At 41.0% G+C, this 17,974-nt stretch overlaps 2 protein-coding genes across 3 annotated transcripts in view; both read right to left on the bottom strand.

Annotated features, from left to right (window-relative positions):
- Positions 1-4,025, bottom strand: part of LOC130380528 (LIM homeobox transcription factor 1-beta-like) — a 14,569-nt gene extending 10,544 nt beyond the window's left edge. Inside the window, exons 1-2 of the mRNA XM_056587763.1 lie at positions 3,911-4,025; positions 3,357-3,543 (exon numbers count right to left, since the gene is read on the bottom strand). Of these exons, the coding sequence (XP_056443738.1) occupies positions 3,357-3,543; positions 3,911-4,025 (302 nt within the window). The remainder of the gene's footprint in view (positions 1-3,356; positions 3,544-3,910) is intronic.
- A 1,838-nt stretch (positions 4,026-5,863) lies between these two features.
- mvb12ba (multivesicular body subunit 12Ba) lies at positions 5,864-17,159 on the bottom strand. 2 transcript variants are annotated; one of them, XM_056589133.1, is made up of 10 exons: positions 16,734-16,909; positions 15,882-16,004; positions 15,356-15,463; positions 13,965-14,061; positions 13,393-13,522; positions 12,668-12,814; positions 10,341-10,435; positions 10,190-10,245; positions 9,979-10,038; positions 5,864-9,100 (listed from the first exon to the last, which is right to left on the bottom strand). In XM_056589133.1, the coding sequence occupies exons 1-10, from the start codon at positions 16,776-16,778 to the stop codon at positions 9,014-9,016; spliced, it is 948 nt and encodes a 315-aa protein (XP_056445108.1). In that variant the 5' UTR covers positions 16,779-16,909; the 3' UTR covers positions 5,864-9,013. The 2 variants fall into 2 exon arrangements, with proteins under 2 accessions (XP_056445108.1, XP_056445109.1); XM_056589134.1 differs by lacking the exon at positions 16,734-16,909 and adding an exon at positions 16,916-17,159 and having other exon boundaries at positions 5,865-9,100.
- Positions 17,160-17,974: the final 815 nt, after the last annotated feature.

Here is a 17,974-nt window from a genome sequence, read left to right as displayed (position 1 = left end):
AATAAAATATCTATATATGAATGAATCTATTTGTATGATGTATGCATGCATTTGTTTTTATGCCTTCTATGCTTTATGTATTCATATTGTCAATATTTTCCTGTTATGTAAAGCCCTTTATTACAAGACATTTGCTCTGAAATAATAAAAAAACACTGAGGACGTAATGAAGTTATGAAATGGAATATTAAATAACTAAAAGTAGGGAACAAGCATGATTTGTGATATATCCCTAAAGAGGCGTCCATCACGAAATCCCTCGTTGTAGAAGCTCTGGTGATTAGGTATGGCTACGCCCTGTGGGCTCCTCGTATGTCCCTCACTCAGTCAGTCCTTCTCTGTATGTGTACGCGTGGGTCCAAGTGTACATGTGTTAACGTCGCCCTGCATGAGGGCCGCTGTTTATTTTGGCTGGGGGTGGGCGCTACCCTGGGAAAATATACATTTCCAATTCCCCAGACATTTCTTTCATACTTTGATTCTTTTGGTTCATATCAGTTCATTCACTCACACGTGACGACGGCGAGGAAATCCAGCTGCCCCCCTCAGATTTGGGATTTCAAGCAGGACCGTGTGTGTTGCATATGGAAATAGTAAAATTATTAAACGTGAATAAATTCCGAAGGAGAGCTTTATCATAATGAGTGCAATTCGAATTGTAGTATTTGAATTGTACAAATCATCTGTTGTAATATTTGTTATAAAAAAAGGTTAATTAAAGAATACAGTAGATATTAAATGAAAGTACAACATTATGGTTTGTATTGGCTCAGATGTAGAATATCTGAATGTGGACACAGTCGGTTTCACATATTGCACTTCGATCTAGTTATAGTTCAATCCGAAGTGAGGTCTAGAAACATACGTAAAATGAATCATGATGATGAAATAACATAAATGCTATGGAATGATATGGCATGAATCCCGAATTTCTTGTCCGGTAATTGTTGTGAGGATAGAGTAGTATCAGCCCAATCAGCCCCCCCCCCCCCCCCCGGTTCTCTTGACATCACCACTGAATCTTGCCAATCAAATAGTCGAACTGGGGTGTAGAATTGGGTGGAGAACACTTTCCTTCTCTACCTATCACTCTTGATAACTATTTGCTGTGTCGTCCATATTTATCACAGATTAGGACACTAGTCTTAGACAGGAAGCACCTGTCTAAGGGAGATGGTGGATATATACTGAAGATGCTAAAAACATCTCTCACTCAAACTGATAACTGAACACATAACGCAGCAGTACATTTCTAATAAAACGTACTAAACGAAAAAAGATTTCCTCAGACCTCAGTTAAGTTATGTGCACATGACGTTGTGTAAGCCACTACAATACACCAATGCAACCAATACAAAGTGGTCTTCTTTAGATGAATGCAGCGGGGATTTGAATAACAAGATATTACTAGTTGCTATTTCGGAGAAACAAAGCACGACAAGTTCAGTCGTATTGCCTGAGCGTTCTCCATCCAACCAGAAAGATAGACCTCAAAATGATGACATTGACTGGCAGTTCCTCAGGGCTCTTGCTTTGACATGTGCTCCTCACCTATCACCCACTATCCATCTAGCTCAACTCATTTCTTGCATGCTTGGTCAATAAGCAGGGATGTGTCGTTTGAACTGTGTTGTGTTTTTGTGCAGCGATGCTTGGACACACTGCATGTTAGCATTGAGTTCTGATTAACAATTCTGTATATGAACCTGGATCTGGCTTTTGAGAAATAAAGACTACAAAGCAATACATATATTGTGGTCCTTATTATTATTAAGTATGCTGCTTTCCTGCACCTCAAGCTCTTGCAGTCAGTCGGATGGTGTATGATCTAGCTTTTCTCTTATTTAAAGATTATTTATGGCGCAAATTTGAAAAGTTTAAAGTGCTTTGCTACAGCAACATCAAATAGGATGTGTAAAACATTATAAAAATGTATGGATAAAACTGAATAGAATATATAAAGCGAGAGAAAAGATAGACTGCTAAAGAATCGAATATAGATAATGTTAAAAAAAAAGCTTATCAATTAAACATGAAAAATCTAGAGGGAATGCACAGCAATCAACAACATTTTATGATTAATTCAAAAGCAATTATATTGTAGGCCTGTATTATATAAACTCTATGTTATATAATGTATATTAGATTGGTTGAATGAGCCCCCGTCCTGACCTGTTTGCATAAAAAACTGTACTATCTAACAATATTCCTGGGATGATAAAACAATGGGCTTCCAAACAACAACAAAAAAGCCCCCCCCCCCACGCCATTCAGCCATCACTGCCTACTCTGAAGACACCTCCCTCGAAGTCCCCATTAACTGTTGGATGTTTTCACATGATTTTCTTCCTCATAAAGTGAACTTTGGCAGCTTGAGCAAACAGCCCATTGATAGTTCAAAAAGTAATGGCAATTTGACCGTGCAATTTGACTTGAGGTGTGTGTGTGTGCGTGTGTGTGTGTGTGTGTGTGTGTGTGTGTGTGTGTGTGTGTGTGTGTGTGTGTGTGTGTGTGTGTGTGTGTGTGTGTGTGTGTGTGTGTGTGTGTGTGTGTGCTTGTGTGTGTGTGTGTGTGTGTGTGTGTGTGCTTGTGTGTGTGTGTGTGTGTGTGTGTGTGTGTGTGTGTGTGTGTGTGTGTGTGTGTGTGTGTGTATGTGTGTGTGTGTGTGTGTGTGTGTGTGCGTGCGTGCCCGTGCGTGCCCGTGCGTGCGTGTGTGTGAAAGACTAAATTATGGGCCTCCAAATGTATGAGTTGGAATTTCTCATCTTGAAAAAGTTATTGCTGATTAATTGTAGTGCAAATCTCGTGCTTTAAATTGTGAAGATTTATTATGCTGAATGATTTGCGACGGACACTGGAAGACATCTCTCAAATGAATAACGATGGAAGACGCTGCGAAATAATCTACAGCAAAAAAGCGAAGCATAAACCGAATAAAGGATAAAGATGTGCTTTTTTGACAGTGTTCTCTTATAGGCGAAAAGGCTGATTATCTATTTATTGTCAACCATTTAAATTGCAATAAGACCTCCTAAACATATAACACGAGAGCACACATTAATTAATACGGTTAATTTCCCAAATGTGTGTAGCCGATCATGACGTTTTAAATATCTTTAATAGCTTCCCTTAATGTTGATCCTTTTTTATTCACAATCAATTCATAATAAAACAAAACAATAAAACGATTGTTTTTAAAGACTATATATATATATATATATAGGCCTATATAAAAAGCCACGAAAAATGCTAGGAAATTAAAGGAAACCGTCTCTAAACGAGGTGCCGAATTTAAGTCAAAATTCATCTTAAATAAGCATAAAGGGAGTGGGGGGAAAGGTGTGTGTGGACCTTACTGTTGGTAGTCCACCTTGCAGTAGAGCTTCGTGTCTTTGAAGTAGCACGTGTTGTTGAGCGGCCGGCGGCACACGGCGCACTGTAGGCACTGCTCGTGCCACGACGCGCCGTCGACGCGCATGAGGAAGCGCTCCGAGATGCTCCGATGGCAGCCCGCGCACCGGGCCGGGGCAGGGCTCTGATGCTCTGGAGGAGGAAGGAAATCACGATATACTTACTACTGACGATAAAATAAATACATAATATAATCATAATAATAGTGAAATAATAGGCCTAATAATAATAATAATAATTAATAATCATAATAATAATAGCCTAATAATAATAATAATAGTAATAAGGATGATGAAGATGCTCATAGTAGGCTAATAGTTTTAATATTTTTTATTATTATTTTTACATTAATATTTCTCTTGAGGCCTTACATCCATTCAAAGTAGTTTGAATGAACTAATTACATAAGTTTTCATTTTAACCCCTGAGGGTGAGAATAATTCCCAATTAATAGATTAAAAATAGCAGAGGCTCAGGTTTAATAGGCCTATTAACTCACCGATCTTCACGTTCACAGCCAGGGCTCCGGTTCTTAAAGGGTCGCTCATCAGCGGACCAGCAGCATCCTCTGCAGCCGAGGAGTGCGTCTCTGGAAGTCCTACGGCAGTATCCATGAGAGCGGACGGTAACTCGGATTAAACCACACACTGGATCCCCTGACTATAACATGGATCCAACTGGACAAAAAGTCAGCAATTTATGTAAATCGAACCCCCCAGAAATACAGACCTCGCTGAAGGCTGCTCAACAACACGCCTGTTTGTAAATAGCAGAACCTATATTTCACAAAAATTGGTTCCTATTTTTTTTTCTCCATACAAATGTGTTCTTAATTCTAGTCCATCCGAGGTTATGTTGCCGGGAAAAAAAATTGAATCGAAAAACCAAGTGAAAAGGTTCGGTAACACTAAAACGTGTGTCCCATATCGGGATGGTACTCCATCAGAAGGATCAGTTGAGCTGTGATCGAATGAGAAGACGCCGAGCGCTCGGCTCTTCACTCCAACAGCCCGGTCCTACGTCACAGGGCCCGCCTGTTAATTGGAAGCGAAGGGTCCCGCCTCCCCGCGCGAGAGAAAGTCTCACAAATGGGTTTAAAATTAAATAAATAAGCAAATTGTTAAGGGGCAAACTATTGCATACTTGTTGGTTTTGTGAAACATATTTAATTAAATACAAAATGTCAATTTGTTCATGAACACACATTTTTAAGCGTTCATAATTTCAAAAAGATCGATGTTGATCAAATTTGAAGCGATGATGCTTAAGCAATTCGATTGACATGATAGTATGTGAACACGAGGTTGGTAAATAGGTCTGCATCATGTCGAGGCGTGACCTATAATGAGGGATTGAGCCATTGTAGTAACGATCGCAATGAAGGACAACTGTTCTTGCCCGTCACAGAGATGCGAGACAGCGATAGATTGAAGATCTAGATTGCCTAAACCATGAAAGTGCAGGAAAGATTGTGCACTTCAAGCCTATCTTCTGCAGGAATCTCCCCGCAAATGTCCTTGAGACGGGACAGCAATGTGTGCCTGGATGTCTGTCACTGAAATTAGTCTAAAGTTGAGTGTCATCTGCATCTAAATGTCCCACATTCCTATGACAATGAATAGAATGAGATGACAGAATAGAATAGTGCTTGCAGGTTAAGTGCTTAAGTTCCATGCGTTTAACATTTTCAACATTCATAGTGTATCATGCTAATGTAGCCTACATGATTGGATACCGGCCTTGTAAGATACTGCATCGTTCACAAGCGTTAGGAATATGGACCACAGGAAAAGTGTTGCTTAGACCTAATCCACAGTAGGCCTACTTCAAAGTGTGATTCAGAGTTTGAATACTTTTTTCCCCAAAGCCTGTTTTGCAACAGACTCGACAATGTGTAAATCCACCATACACCACAAGAAGCCACACATTTGTCCACGGCAACCTCTTGGAAACAGTAGCAAAGCAAAGGCGGGCCTTTTATCTTGAATGGGCTTTTAGACTTTCCTCGACCACAAAAAGACCGTTAACTTTTTTAACGTGTTTTGTTGCACACGTGGATTACAATCAATTAGTCGAGTTTGAAGAGGCCTGTTCTCTGGCAGCACATGCTGAAAACGGGAACGTTTGTAAGATGTGGGACATCTAAGGCATATGGAAAAACAAACATGATGCCGTCTTAAAAGAAGAGTTTTTTTATGGTGGCACCAGGCAACTGTTCCACAACAAACAGCTGTTTGCTAAAGTAAAAAGAATCAGTGATTTGGAAACAGTTTAAAGTATTCATTAAAAAAAGAACTGAAAGAACATAGAGAATATAAAGTGTTGAATAAATAAAATATATCTAATGGCTAATATAACCTACTATTTAGTAATTGACCTCCTTATCAGAAGTAAAATGGACAGGTTCCAGGTATTTTCAATAAACTGGATCTAGGCCCGCCCAGGCAGAGTTCGACTTTATTACACCTGATCAAAATAAATTAAGTCAAAGTAAATCGCTGAGAAATAGCCAATTCTACATTCTATCTCAGATTGATAAATATGTTGATTTCACAGATTCTCAAATGTCTTAAATAACTTTCTCAGTGGAATACTGGTTGTTACATGAGTCCAGGGTTGAACCAGATAGCCTAGTTTCTGTGTGCAATACAAACTGCTGTTTCATTGGTAAAGCTGACCATGTCGGTCCGGATCTGTTTTCAGGTTGATGTCCTGCATTTTCAAAGTTCAAACCATGCACATTTCAATTTTCAAATGTGTTAATCAAAAACATAGCACCTTTGCAAGTTGCACGATTGAACCCTGAAGATGAGAAATGAAATACATCAGACTTGCAAACCTAAAAAATATGATTTGGACTTGGTTTACTGGAAGAAGCATAACAGAAACTGACACAAAGTTGCATGAGGAACTGGTTGTTGCATGGTTGTTTCTTTGTCTTAAAGAGTAGTGTGTGGTCCACGGAGGAGCGGTCCAAAGATCCAAATGGCGTAGTTTCCACTGTTGTTCCATCACCCATCAGATAGTAAATGAACTGCTGCCTTAATAAAGCGTTAACTAACTTGGGTCCTCTCAAAGCACTTTAAAATCAGCGCCTACATTCACCCATTCGTACACACATTCACACAGAGCGTTGCAGTCCACCTTGCGGGGAAACAGCCAGCTCGTCAGGAGCAGTTAGGGTTGGATGTCTTGCTCAGGGACATCTCGACAATTAGCCCTGTAAATTGGTTCAGAGTGTGTTAAGTGGGATGACCCCCTGCCACACACAAAGTCACAATAACTTTGAACACAACACCACGTTTTCTGATGTTTACTGACTGTTGTATTCACGACACAGGCTCCAAAGCAGTGATGGGCCACACAGATTGGCCCATGTGTCTCATATTAAGCCCTGGCGTTGTTAACACAGCCTTAACCTCATGTGGATGAAAACAGAGACAAGTGAGCCTTGCAAGCAATTACACTTAGTGCTACATTTATTCAATGTTATGTTCTTTTTACATGAAATCAATATAATAAACTCATTGCATTATCTGTATGCTTTGAAAAAAAAAAAACACACAGCACAGATCTATAAAAAGGACGGATATATCCTGGAATCGCATTCAAGAATAAGAGACTAATGAGGAGCTGATGTGTTAATGGTTGTTAATTCGGATACACAGTATTAACATGAGTGAACAACTTTTCACCACGATGACTTGCCGAATTTGACAACCAACGTTTGGAAACTAAACACATATGCAGGAGATCCCAAACCATCTTGCGTGTAACTCAAGTGCTTCAATGACTTGATAGCTACGCAGTCAAACAGTAGAAACAAACATACGTTTGATTACACTGTTTATTTTGTTCAATCATGGGTTGCTTATGTGGGACCAAATGTTCACAATACTGAGAGGCCTGAGAAAATAGTTGAGGAAAGTGGTTAAACAATTCAGTTAAAAAATTTAACTCTTAAACAAAAGTTTGAAACAACCTAACGAGACAATGTGGCTGTAGTTGGTAGTTAGCCTTGATCGTGATCCCTTTCTGCATAAGATTGAGGTGATTGATTCGATTCCTTTCATACTAAAATAACACATCTGCAAGAAAGGGGGAGAACAATCGAAAGATATTAAACTATCTATTCAAAAGCTTTGTGAAGATCAGAACATCAGTGGATTATAACTTTAAAAAAGTATTAGATCAGAAGAAATGGTTAGCTGCATTTTCTCCTAAAATATGAGGTTAACCCTATTACCTTTTAGCATTTGAAACCTTTATGACACAACTCATGCCAACTGTGGTATTTACAGCAAATACTTAAAAGACATGAGAGTTTTACTTGTTGAAAGTAAGGCTCAGTTTAAAAGTGATACTAAGTAACTTCTTGAGCAGTTCAGGATGAAAAAGAAACGTTGCTAATATGAAAACAAAACAATACAAGACTTCTTAAATACTATGTAACAGCATTTGAGTAAAAAATAATACATTTAGCTAAGCACAAAGTGCAGTGAGACCAGTTAAAATGCCAGAAATAACATTAGTATATACTTGAGGAGAGATAGTGGTATTTGTAGTCCAACAATCAGAACATGAAAGGCTAACTTTTACAGTACTTGTGGTTCTGGTCTATGATCCAAAGAGCCATCTTAAACCACATAGAGGGACAGGATATTCACAGGTGACATGTTTGACTGACACACACACACACACACACACACACACACACACACACACACACACACACACACACACACACACACACACACACACACACACACACACACACACACACACACACACACACACACACACACAGTTAAAAAACAAAAATAAAACGACAAGAATGATCCGTTTGTTTTTCACCCACAAAGACAGGACCTGTCCACTGGGGTCTTGGGAGTACTGGGAGTAGACTGCGGACAAACCAGTAGGAACGTTGTGAGTTGAGAAAAAAATAAAAATAAAAGAGCATCGTTCACAACATTCCACCTTGTTGAAGGGCCGAAGGCAAGAAGGCGTTCCTTCAAAGTCAGACATAAAACCATAACAAATAAAAAAACAACAAAGAAAATGACATTTTAAAAGTCCTGGACAGTTCCTGGAGCAGCCAAACACATGAGCCCGTCCGTTAAGAAGCCCAAAGTCAAGTTCTCAATGGTGCGGATAGTGGCAGTGGGACCTACGATATCACATCTCAAGACATACAAATTAACACACAAAGATGTAACGGCTGCTTCTCCTCTTCTCACGATAGCAACTCTAATCTCCATGTTGTTCTTCCACTGTACAGCGTCGACCCCCTCCACCACGCCTAGTCAGGAGCCAAGTTCACGCTGATATTTTGTGTGCAGGTGTTTGCAAGATGCACACACACACACGTGTGTGTGTGTGTGTGTGTGTGTGTGTGTGTGTGTGTGTGTGTGTGTGTGTGTGTGTGTGTGTGTGTGTGTGTGTGTGTGTGTGTGTGTGTGTGTGTGTGTGTGTGTGTGTGTGTGTGTGTGTGTGTGTGTGTGTGTGTTCAAGTCAGTAGCTCTGGACAGGGGTCCGAGGGTGATATTGTTGTGTGTGTGGGTGTGTGTGTGTGTGGGGGGGGGGGGGGGGGGGGGGGTCTTCAGGCCTCAGAGCTCAGTGGGGTCCGAGTGGGGCTGGGTGGGAGGCGAGCGGCCGCACTATGCTCCGTGCGGAAGCTGTAGTCGTACTGAACACAACACCCATCACACAGGGTTACACAAGGTTAGGACTATCACATCGCTAATCCTCCACACAACGGTGGATTATGGGTAATGATACCGTTATGTAATCACACTGCAGGCACAACGGTACCATGACAACACAACATAACCAACTGAATTGTGGATTATGTGTTAAAAATGCTTCAATTAATATGGACATCGCACTGCCATCACCACAGCGCTTTCAACATGCTGAAGACACTACTGTGTAGATGAGATTATCAACACGGTGTGATATAAACCCATAAAAACAATCTATTTATTTTATTTGAATTTATGGGCAGTGTGGAGATGATTTTAGAAGTTGAACCTTATTTTTTTCACGCTCATATTTTCCAATATTAAGTTAATATTGGGAAAGTGTAGCAGTGTGGGGAGAATGCTGAACAGAATTACGCTCAATGAGAGCCTCTAGTGGACAGACGAAGGCATCACAAGATCTCTTAGAACATTGAGAAGTGCAATAGCCCACTCAACACAGCACAATCAATCATGAGTCTATGTATTGTTACCTGATTAAATCAACTACATAGAACTGATGTGTCTCAGAGGAGGACGTCTGTGTGGCCCAGCCAAGGTGTTCCCAACCGTTCGACTTGAGGCCTACTTCAACATCTCATAATCGTTCGCTTCTCTTGGCCGACACGAAATACAGTATTTTGGAAGCTTACCGTAACCCAATTCTCAAAAGGAGCCATACCATACCATGTTACCGACATGTATTTACCTATAAATATTACAGTACTGTTGCATTGACCAGAAAAATACCATAAATTAAAGAACAAAAAGGCTTGGGAATGGCCTAGTGCCATTGCATTGTGGGTAATGTAGTAAATGTACTCACTTCTTTCTCAATCTCAGCCAGAGATTTGATTGTAATGCCCATCAGATCTACCTGCTGCAGCTGAGGATAGGAGTATATTCAGTTTGGCACAGAATAACTAATCTCATTTCAATCCATTCAGGTTTAAAGTTCAGGTTTAACTTCTTCTCTGCTTTTCTACTTCACAATCAAAATAATAATACGTGGATATGAGAAAAGCCCAAAACCTTACATCTGATGAGGTGCAGGCAAACTTCTCAGAGATCACGAAAGGAACGCCATCCATTGCTGAGAACACAGGGAAGAGACGGGGGCAACTTTAGTAAAACATCAGTGATCATCGATGGCACTGGTTAAAGGTTTCAATGGAGACCGCGACTGACCAGAGATGGCATAAAGGTTAGAGTTCTGGTGCTCATAGTCGGGCCGTGTGGTGTTTTTCCCTCGGAAGCTGGCTGGGAGTGTCATGGATATATGCCTATATTAGGAGAAGAAAATGCATAAGTTATACAACACTTTTGGATCATACATCATCTGTTGGGAAAGGGTCTTGTATCTCGAAGCCTATAAAAGGTTCAACTGATGACTTGATCAATTGATGAATGTTCTCATGGTTTATGGAAGGAAGGAAGTAGAAGCCGCTATAGTTGTAAAGAGTTGCATAGCTGTATCGACTAGGGCCCAAAAAGGAAATTCTGATTAGACTTAAATAGGTAAAAAAGGAAGTAGCTAAATGATAAACTTCCCCTTTCTTATCCCCAAGGGTCACACATGCAGCAAGAAACAGTCCACACAAGATGTCGAGATATGACTTATAAGCTAGTAGCAAAAGGTTGTGCAACTATCCAGCACTTAATGTTTTACTCTGAGAATTGTCATCAAATCCTAGAAAGGTACAGATTTCTTAATACTTTTTCTCTGCTATTATGAAAGATATTGCCATTGAGATCACAAGGAAGTGAACCATGCTCTGTTACATTCTCATTGATGGTTGTCATCCAAACAACTCACTTAACACTAGAGCTTTGCTCCGCTAGACCGCAGCAGTCACTCTGCAGAGCCCCTGAGGTGACTCTGAGTCTCAGTTTCATGGATCACTTTGCCAAAAAATATCCCTGGGTGTGTTGTTCACCCGATCCACCATGTGACTTCAGACGCTCCGGGGGACAGAACACACACACACACACACACACGCGTTTAACTGGCCAAGTGGGGAGAGAAAGGCCTTCCACCTGCTCTCTCTCCAACTACACCAACAGTAGATGTTAGTTAGTTATGCCGCTTTTCCACCGCACATGTAGCTCGACTCGACACGACACGACTCGACACGACTCGACACGGTAGCAGCACGGGTCCTTTTCCACCGCAAATAGTACCTCCTGGACGTGGGCGGGGTCGGCTGCGCGAAAGGCCCCTGACGTATTTTTGTACGCGACGCAAACAACACCTACGCAACCCAGACATGAGCTGTGTTCGAAATCGTTCCCTATACACTCGTTCCCTATTCCCTATATAGTGTACATAATATAGTGCACTATATAGGGAATAGGGAACGAGAATTCGGACACTACGCTGAACATTTCTAAACGTCATTTGCGTCAGTAAGTGCGCCGGGCATTTGTGTGACGCAGACAGATGCGCCCACATCATGTAAACAAACCAGGCACTCACGAGGAAATCTGGAGGTTGTATTGATGCATATTTAACATCCGCATGAATGTTAAATATTCTATGTTAAATCCCAAATAAATTGTTGAAATCTCTAAACGAAAGCCGGAGACTCCATCATTAAATGTATTCGTTTTCGCGGTTATTCAGCTTCTTCTTCTCCTCCGGAAAAACGCGACCGCATTGCATTGTGGTATACGGGAGTAACATGTAGGGAACATCGTATGTACCCTATTTTAAGTCCACTATATAGTGCCCTATATAGTGGACCACTGAGAATTCGAACACCCTACAAAATGGCGTGCACCCTATTTAGTGCACTACATCCATGATAGGGAACGATTTCGAACACAGCTATGGACCGAACCCACATAACAACAATGGAGGACATCGATGTGATGGTATTCGTGTTCGTATTATTAGCTGGCATGTTGAAGAAGTTGAAGAAGTGGAATATGTTGGCTGCGGCGCTGCCATGGCTGTTACCAGCATGGTTGCCATGTCGCTCTCGTGACTTCGTCACACTCTCTGGCCAATCAGTGGCCGGCCGTCTGCCGACGTCACCTTTTAGCATCGGCTCAGCTCGCTTGGAACCTAGAGCGAGGCGGTACTAGAAAAAGCAGCCACTTCAGGTACCAGATACCATGTTTTCGCGGTGGAAACGCAAAAAATGCGAGCTGAGTCGAGTCGTGTCGAGCTGGTACCATGCAGTGGAAAAGCGGCATTAGTCTCCCTCCCTCCCTCTTTCTCTCTCAAACAGTAACGCGTGTCCCTGCGATGTTGTTGTTTTTGCTATTCACTCTTCATACAATCGACCCTGTAAAAAACTATCATCTCCAGCATGTTCATCTAAAGTAAATTACCTTAATTCAAAGTAACAGTCTCAAAAAGGGCTTCACAGACCACATCGTATAATCCCCCCCCCCCAAACCCTCTTTGGAATTGAAAGAAGAAACAAGTGATGGAACATATTAAGAGGAGCACACATGGAGGCAGACCCTTGTATATATCAATAAAGCCCATCACTGGTAGCCAATCCTACTTGAGCATTGGAGCAGCAGGGGTGGGGGTGGAGGCTGTGGTGGTGTTGGTGGTGTTCTGGGTGTTGTTGGCCAGCGGGGTCTGGGAAGAGTCGAGGGTCCGAGGGACGTTCCCCATGCGGTACCAGATTCCCATGTTGTTCAATTCTCTGTTGAAAAAACAACACGACAACAAGAGGCTTGTAAATGAGCGACCAAAAGCCACTTCTTAAAAGAACCACTCTTCCCTCGGAAAATGTAGTAAACTCAGTCCACTTTGGAACATGTGGAGCTTGAGGGATGTTCAGTGGATATACAGCTGCCAGCTGAATTAAAAAGGGAGAGGTGAACCTATCTGAACATCTAAGAGTGTTCAAATATTTATTAGAATCAATATTTAACACCTTAAGCATCTGAGAGCAAGGATAACGATGGACCCAGATGTAACTGTCTGGTGGGAGTCATCAATGTTTCAGTAGATACAGTGTGTTTCGGATGATTTCACACATTTTGCGGACCATCAATATGCAATACTTACTTCGACATTTAAATGCGCAAGTGAGAAAACTGTCATAGTGAACCAGTACATCAATCTTTTTCTGTATTTTGTAAACAAACAGTTCATTTCGAACTGAAATCCAAAACAACTTTTGGCAACACACAGTACAAATGAAACTAGTTTCTGACAGAACATCAATAACTCAAAACCTGCTTAGAGAGAGCTGGGGCTATTGCTTCTGGAGCTTACCCTATGAAGGTGTACTGTGGAGGGGCCTGCCTGGATCGCCCCAGGATACGAATATCACAGATGGCTGCCTCTGTCGAGTCCCGGGGGATGAACTTGATGCAGAGTCGCCTCTTCCGGAAGGCCTGCTCCTCTGTGGAACAGAAAACGATTAGAGAGATTCAGAAAATGAAATGAACACAACTACATCAACGCAAACAAAAAATAACTGCCGTGCCAATTTGTCATTGTTTGTTGTGAAAATGTACATTACAGTTTATTAGCGGACGTAAATGGTAAACTGAATGTTGATCCAATATAGAATCAGATTAGATATTAGTGGGACTAAGGGAGTGGCACGTCTGTAATTGATAGCGTAAACATGGGCATGTGATCATTTGGCTCTTGGGAATGTTTTCAGTGTGTAATGTAACCTGGCGTTACTTACCAGAAACGACCTTGTTTCTAAATGTACTACATGATTTATAACAACCAGGAGTAGGTTAATTCAACATTACAAAACAGTCTTTTAGGCGGTCTGTGGTATAAACATAATCTGATGTCTGTATGGGCGGGACCGGATTAGTTTTACTCACGCGTGTCTACCGTTTCCTGGATAGGGATGAAGCCGACGGGTAGAGTGTCTTTGATGTCAATCAGCTTCATGTCCACGAGCACGTTACCCAGATGGCTCTGCAGACAGGTGCAACACCAAGGAAGGAACCACACTCCATGAGACCTTGTACAGTAAACATGGCACAATGCCTTTCTGCCGTTCACAAGAAGTCTACGTTAAGAATGGAGAAAAAGTCACCATTACTTTGAGACTTTTTTTGTTAGGTACTTGCGCATTATAGGACTTTTACGAAAGTTTTAACATTAGCTAGCAATAATGGCCTTTCTAATCATGTGATATTTGGTGTTGTCATAATACTTTTTATAATATTGTTGCTGTCAGATAGAAACCTTGGATCTCCATAAGTCGTCTTTTAATTTTATTTTAAATCAATGCCATTTGTCATGTCTGTGTGTGCATTAACCAATATTTAACCAATGAAAAGTATTAAAAAGAGCTTGTGACTAAATCTCGTCACTCCATTGGATCCTCAAACTGTCACCTGAACCTCCCAGCTCCACTTCACTCCACTGTAGAAGAATGCTCAGCAGTAGGGGCCCGTTGTTGGGAGACAGTCGCTTGCTTGTTTGCAATGCAAGAGCGGCAATGCAAAGCTAAATAAAGCACTGGTTGTTTGAATAACTACAACCTATTCTTACTCAAGAAACCCCAAGTCTTTAATGCCTAATGTTTTATGTGTTTGAGGCCTGAGAGATTGGAGCGGAGATGAGTGCAGGCAATCCTCTGTAGAATGGAGTGCAGTTTATTCTGGCACTTATCCTTTATAACATGAGATTTTGGCCAAATGTCTTCAACGACAGGAAAAACTGAGCGCACACATTGCTTCAACAAAGGTTGTACCCAGAAAGTAGATGATAAACCTAATGCGATGCACCTAGTCGCTCAAATGCTGCTGTTCAATCAAAGGAGAACCAACACGTATCTTGACATTTTGGGTAAGGTAGAAATATAGACGCATGCAGGTATCTGACCATATAAGGACACAATACTATCTTAAAAAAAACAAAGAAAAAAAACACTGCCTTCCCCCCCCTCCCCCCCCTAACATTTTAAGGCTGTTCCGGTCGAACGGCCAATGATTGTTGAAGGTCAATAATGTTAATATAATAATAATATTTGCATGAAATCTAATAACATTTTCACATTATGTACAAGGCAACGTTCTTTTAGATTCTGGTGCAATTTGTCTTTATCCCTCACATTATTATAAAACATTGTAGCATATTAGGTAGCATAGATATGACCTTTAAGGTTCATGTGAAATACGGTTGACAATTATCATATGTTATCACATGCTATCATATGAAATGACATTAATATCATACGTGATAGAGATGTTGCGAAACTTACATTTTCTTTGGAGAAAACTCTGGTGAAGCAAAGGTAGCGCGTCACCTTGGACTTAAACAGACCATCTTTCCAAAGGTCTGCATCCAGCCCATCTGTCGTAGTGGAAACCTATGGGCAAGATTAGTCTGGTCATAAGTCACATCATGTTCAAATGCTATTCAATAGACGTCTAGAAGGAGATACGTATGGGTGTCGTCAAGTTTCACATTGCCAGATGGCGGAACCAGGTATCAATATCGATGTTTTAAATATATGATCAAAATCTATGTTACTCACCAAGATTACAGAACAAAACACATATAAATCAGCTAGCTACATAAATGTTACAATTTATTGTTGTTTTTTAATGGCTATGTCCAATAACGCATGTTCTGGAATTAAAACCGCTATGGTATCTTTTGGTCAGCAAGGCAGACCAGGTATGTTTGTGAGCATGGATATTATTCAACACGTTAAGGTGACAGCATCATCATTTATACAGGATATTAATCTTGAGATGGTGCTGCTTGACATGTACCACACTCACCACATCATAGCCGGTGGGAGCCCTGTTCCGGGATGCCACTACACCAACCCCAGTGATGGGGTCCATGGGCATCTCTGGCAAGGCATCAGAGAGTTCCCGAACTTCAGGCATCTTACAACAGTTCTGACAAGAACACAGATTAACAAGATTAGAATTCAGACAGACTGGCAAGAGACAATAACACCAATGGAAAGCGGTGGCTTAGCACAACTGCCTGTGCTCTACGCAAATTAGTATCTGTGCTGGGAACTCCAATGTGGTGAGGAGCCTTTAAAAGCTTAATACGAACTTAAATTGGCAAGTCTCTATGTAAGGGGATGATAGCTAAAAGTGAGTAACGGGGTTAGAGAGTGCTGCACATTCCGTCTTTTGTGAATCATGTTACCTATCGAAGCAAGCAGCCGCCTACGTCAGTGCAATAAAACACGCTCGCTTCATTTAAAATTAAATTCAGGTTTAATTAGTTCGTTGACAACATACAACTATATCATTTACAGCGAAATGCAATAACGTTACATACCAGTGAATGGCGAAGCATACCGATCTATTAACAAAATCCTCATCGAAACACCAAAGGCGTTATCAAACACACTATGCTGTATGAAGAACTGAGCGTATATCGTTCTTCAGCGGGTGTTGTCTAACCGACGGTTATGTGGTTTAGCATTTACTATCTTCTTTATTCACCACCACAACAAGGCGCTCCGACGGAAGCCGTCTCGTCAGGTTTACCAATGTTGGTCAATATCAATGTTTTCAAAGGCATGTCAACCATCGCCATCCCTGTATACGAACATAATAAACATTTGAATTCCCAAATAAATCAGTTTATCACTCAATAAAATATCTTACTCGCGAGGCAGTGTTCCGCCGTTTAATACAAAGGCAGCTTTTCATTCCCAGCGCAGGCCGCGGTGTGCTCTGAGGGTGCTGCAGGATAGTGGCAGGACCCTACGAGCGGCGGAGGCAGCCTACTATACCAGCTAGCACCTAGCTGCTACATGCACCTAGCGACGAGCTAATGGCGTTCTTACCCGTCTCCGTGGTTATTTTAACGAGTTGCTTTATGGAAATTTAGTCCCTTCGATTTTGTCGTTGTTATTTAAATCAGGAACAGCGAGAACCAGTGCATTTTCCCCGATTTTCAGGCCTGTAGCCTTGTCCAGCTGGCGTTTTAAGGGGACACCATTTGCGATGAAGACCCCGGACTGGAACGTATTCCTACTGCCCCCTATACGTGCAGTTAGTTATGTGATTAAAGAACAAAACCATTAAAGTTGAATTAAATAATGCATGGTGCATAAATATTTCATGACGCTTTAATCGTAGACATACAGGGCGTAAACTGGCAGGCTTGTATGTTGTCATAGAAGGTTTTTTAACATGTATTTAAATTATGTTTTTTCTTGTTCAATATTTCTTGTTTGCAGCAAAGACTTTGGCAATACGACTCTGTAATATGAAGCTCTTAATTGAAAATGCTGTAACTGCCACGCAAAACGACAATGCAATTCTTTAAAATGCATGAATGACTTACTTGAACTTTTTTTAATGTGCAATTTTAGTTGATTTAATAACTGTAATGTAAATAAGATCATAACAAAAAACGACATACAATAACGAGGGACAGTGATAAAAAATAATAATACTACAGACCTTTTTATCGAATGCATAACATGAGTCATGTTCTGCAGATTATATATTAATTAATCAAAATACCACATGCTGAGGTTTCAGAGGACATTAATGTTGCACCCACCTTTCTGTTCTGCAGCCTTCTGAATATGAGCTTCTTAAAGACACATCTCTTTGTGGGAGAAAACATGCATCATATTCTTTGAATGTAAATGTAGGATCTGTATTCCAAACCATGCTTCGTCGGAATTTAGTGAACATCTGGCTTCTACTTGTTGCTGTTGGTTCAGCCAAAGGCCTGGCAGGATAGAGGGTGCAGATTTTGCCTGCACCCTCTAGCCACCCTTTAGCTACCTGCTAAACCTTCCTCTTCTAAATGTTTGGAGTCAGGAATATTGTTTGTCTTTGCTATCAATAAGTGGACAGGGGAAATCTATTTTGATCGAAAGCTACTCATG

The sequence above is a fragment of the Gadus chalcogrammus genome, chromosome 4 (genome assembly GCF_026213295.1).
Source record: "Gadus chalcogrammus isolate NIFS_2021 chromosome 4, NIFS_Gcha_1.0, whole genome shotgun sequence".
Lineage (NCBI taxonomy): Eukaryota > Metazoa > Chordata > Actinopteri > Gadiformes > Gadidae > Gadus > Gadus chalcogrammus.
Note: the sequence above shows the minus strand (reverse complement) of the source record. Positions and strands in the feature narration are given on the sequence as shown.

What these genes read in the sequence shown, in the direction of transcription:
- mvb12ba (XM_056589133.1), bottom strand. Translation starts at nt 16,778, where the DNA reads ATGAAAAGCTGCCTTTGTATTAAACGGCGGAACACTGCCTCGCGA. An exon ending in TTGCCTGCACCTCATCAGAT is followed by an intron (nt 10,039 to 10,189) that starts GTAAGGTTTTGG and finishes TCCTATCCTCAG; the next exon opens with CTGCAGCAGGTAGATCTGAT. An exon ending in TGGCTGAGATTGAGAAAGAA is followed by an intron (nt 9,101 to 9,978) that starts GTGAGTACATTT and finishes TGTTGTGTTCAG; the next exon opens with TACGACTACAGCTTCCGCAC.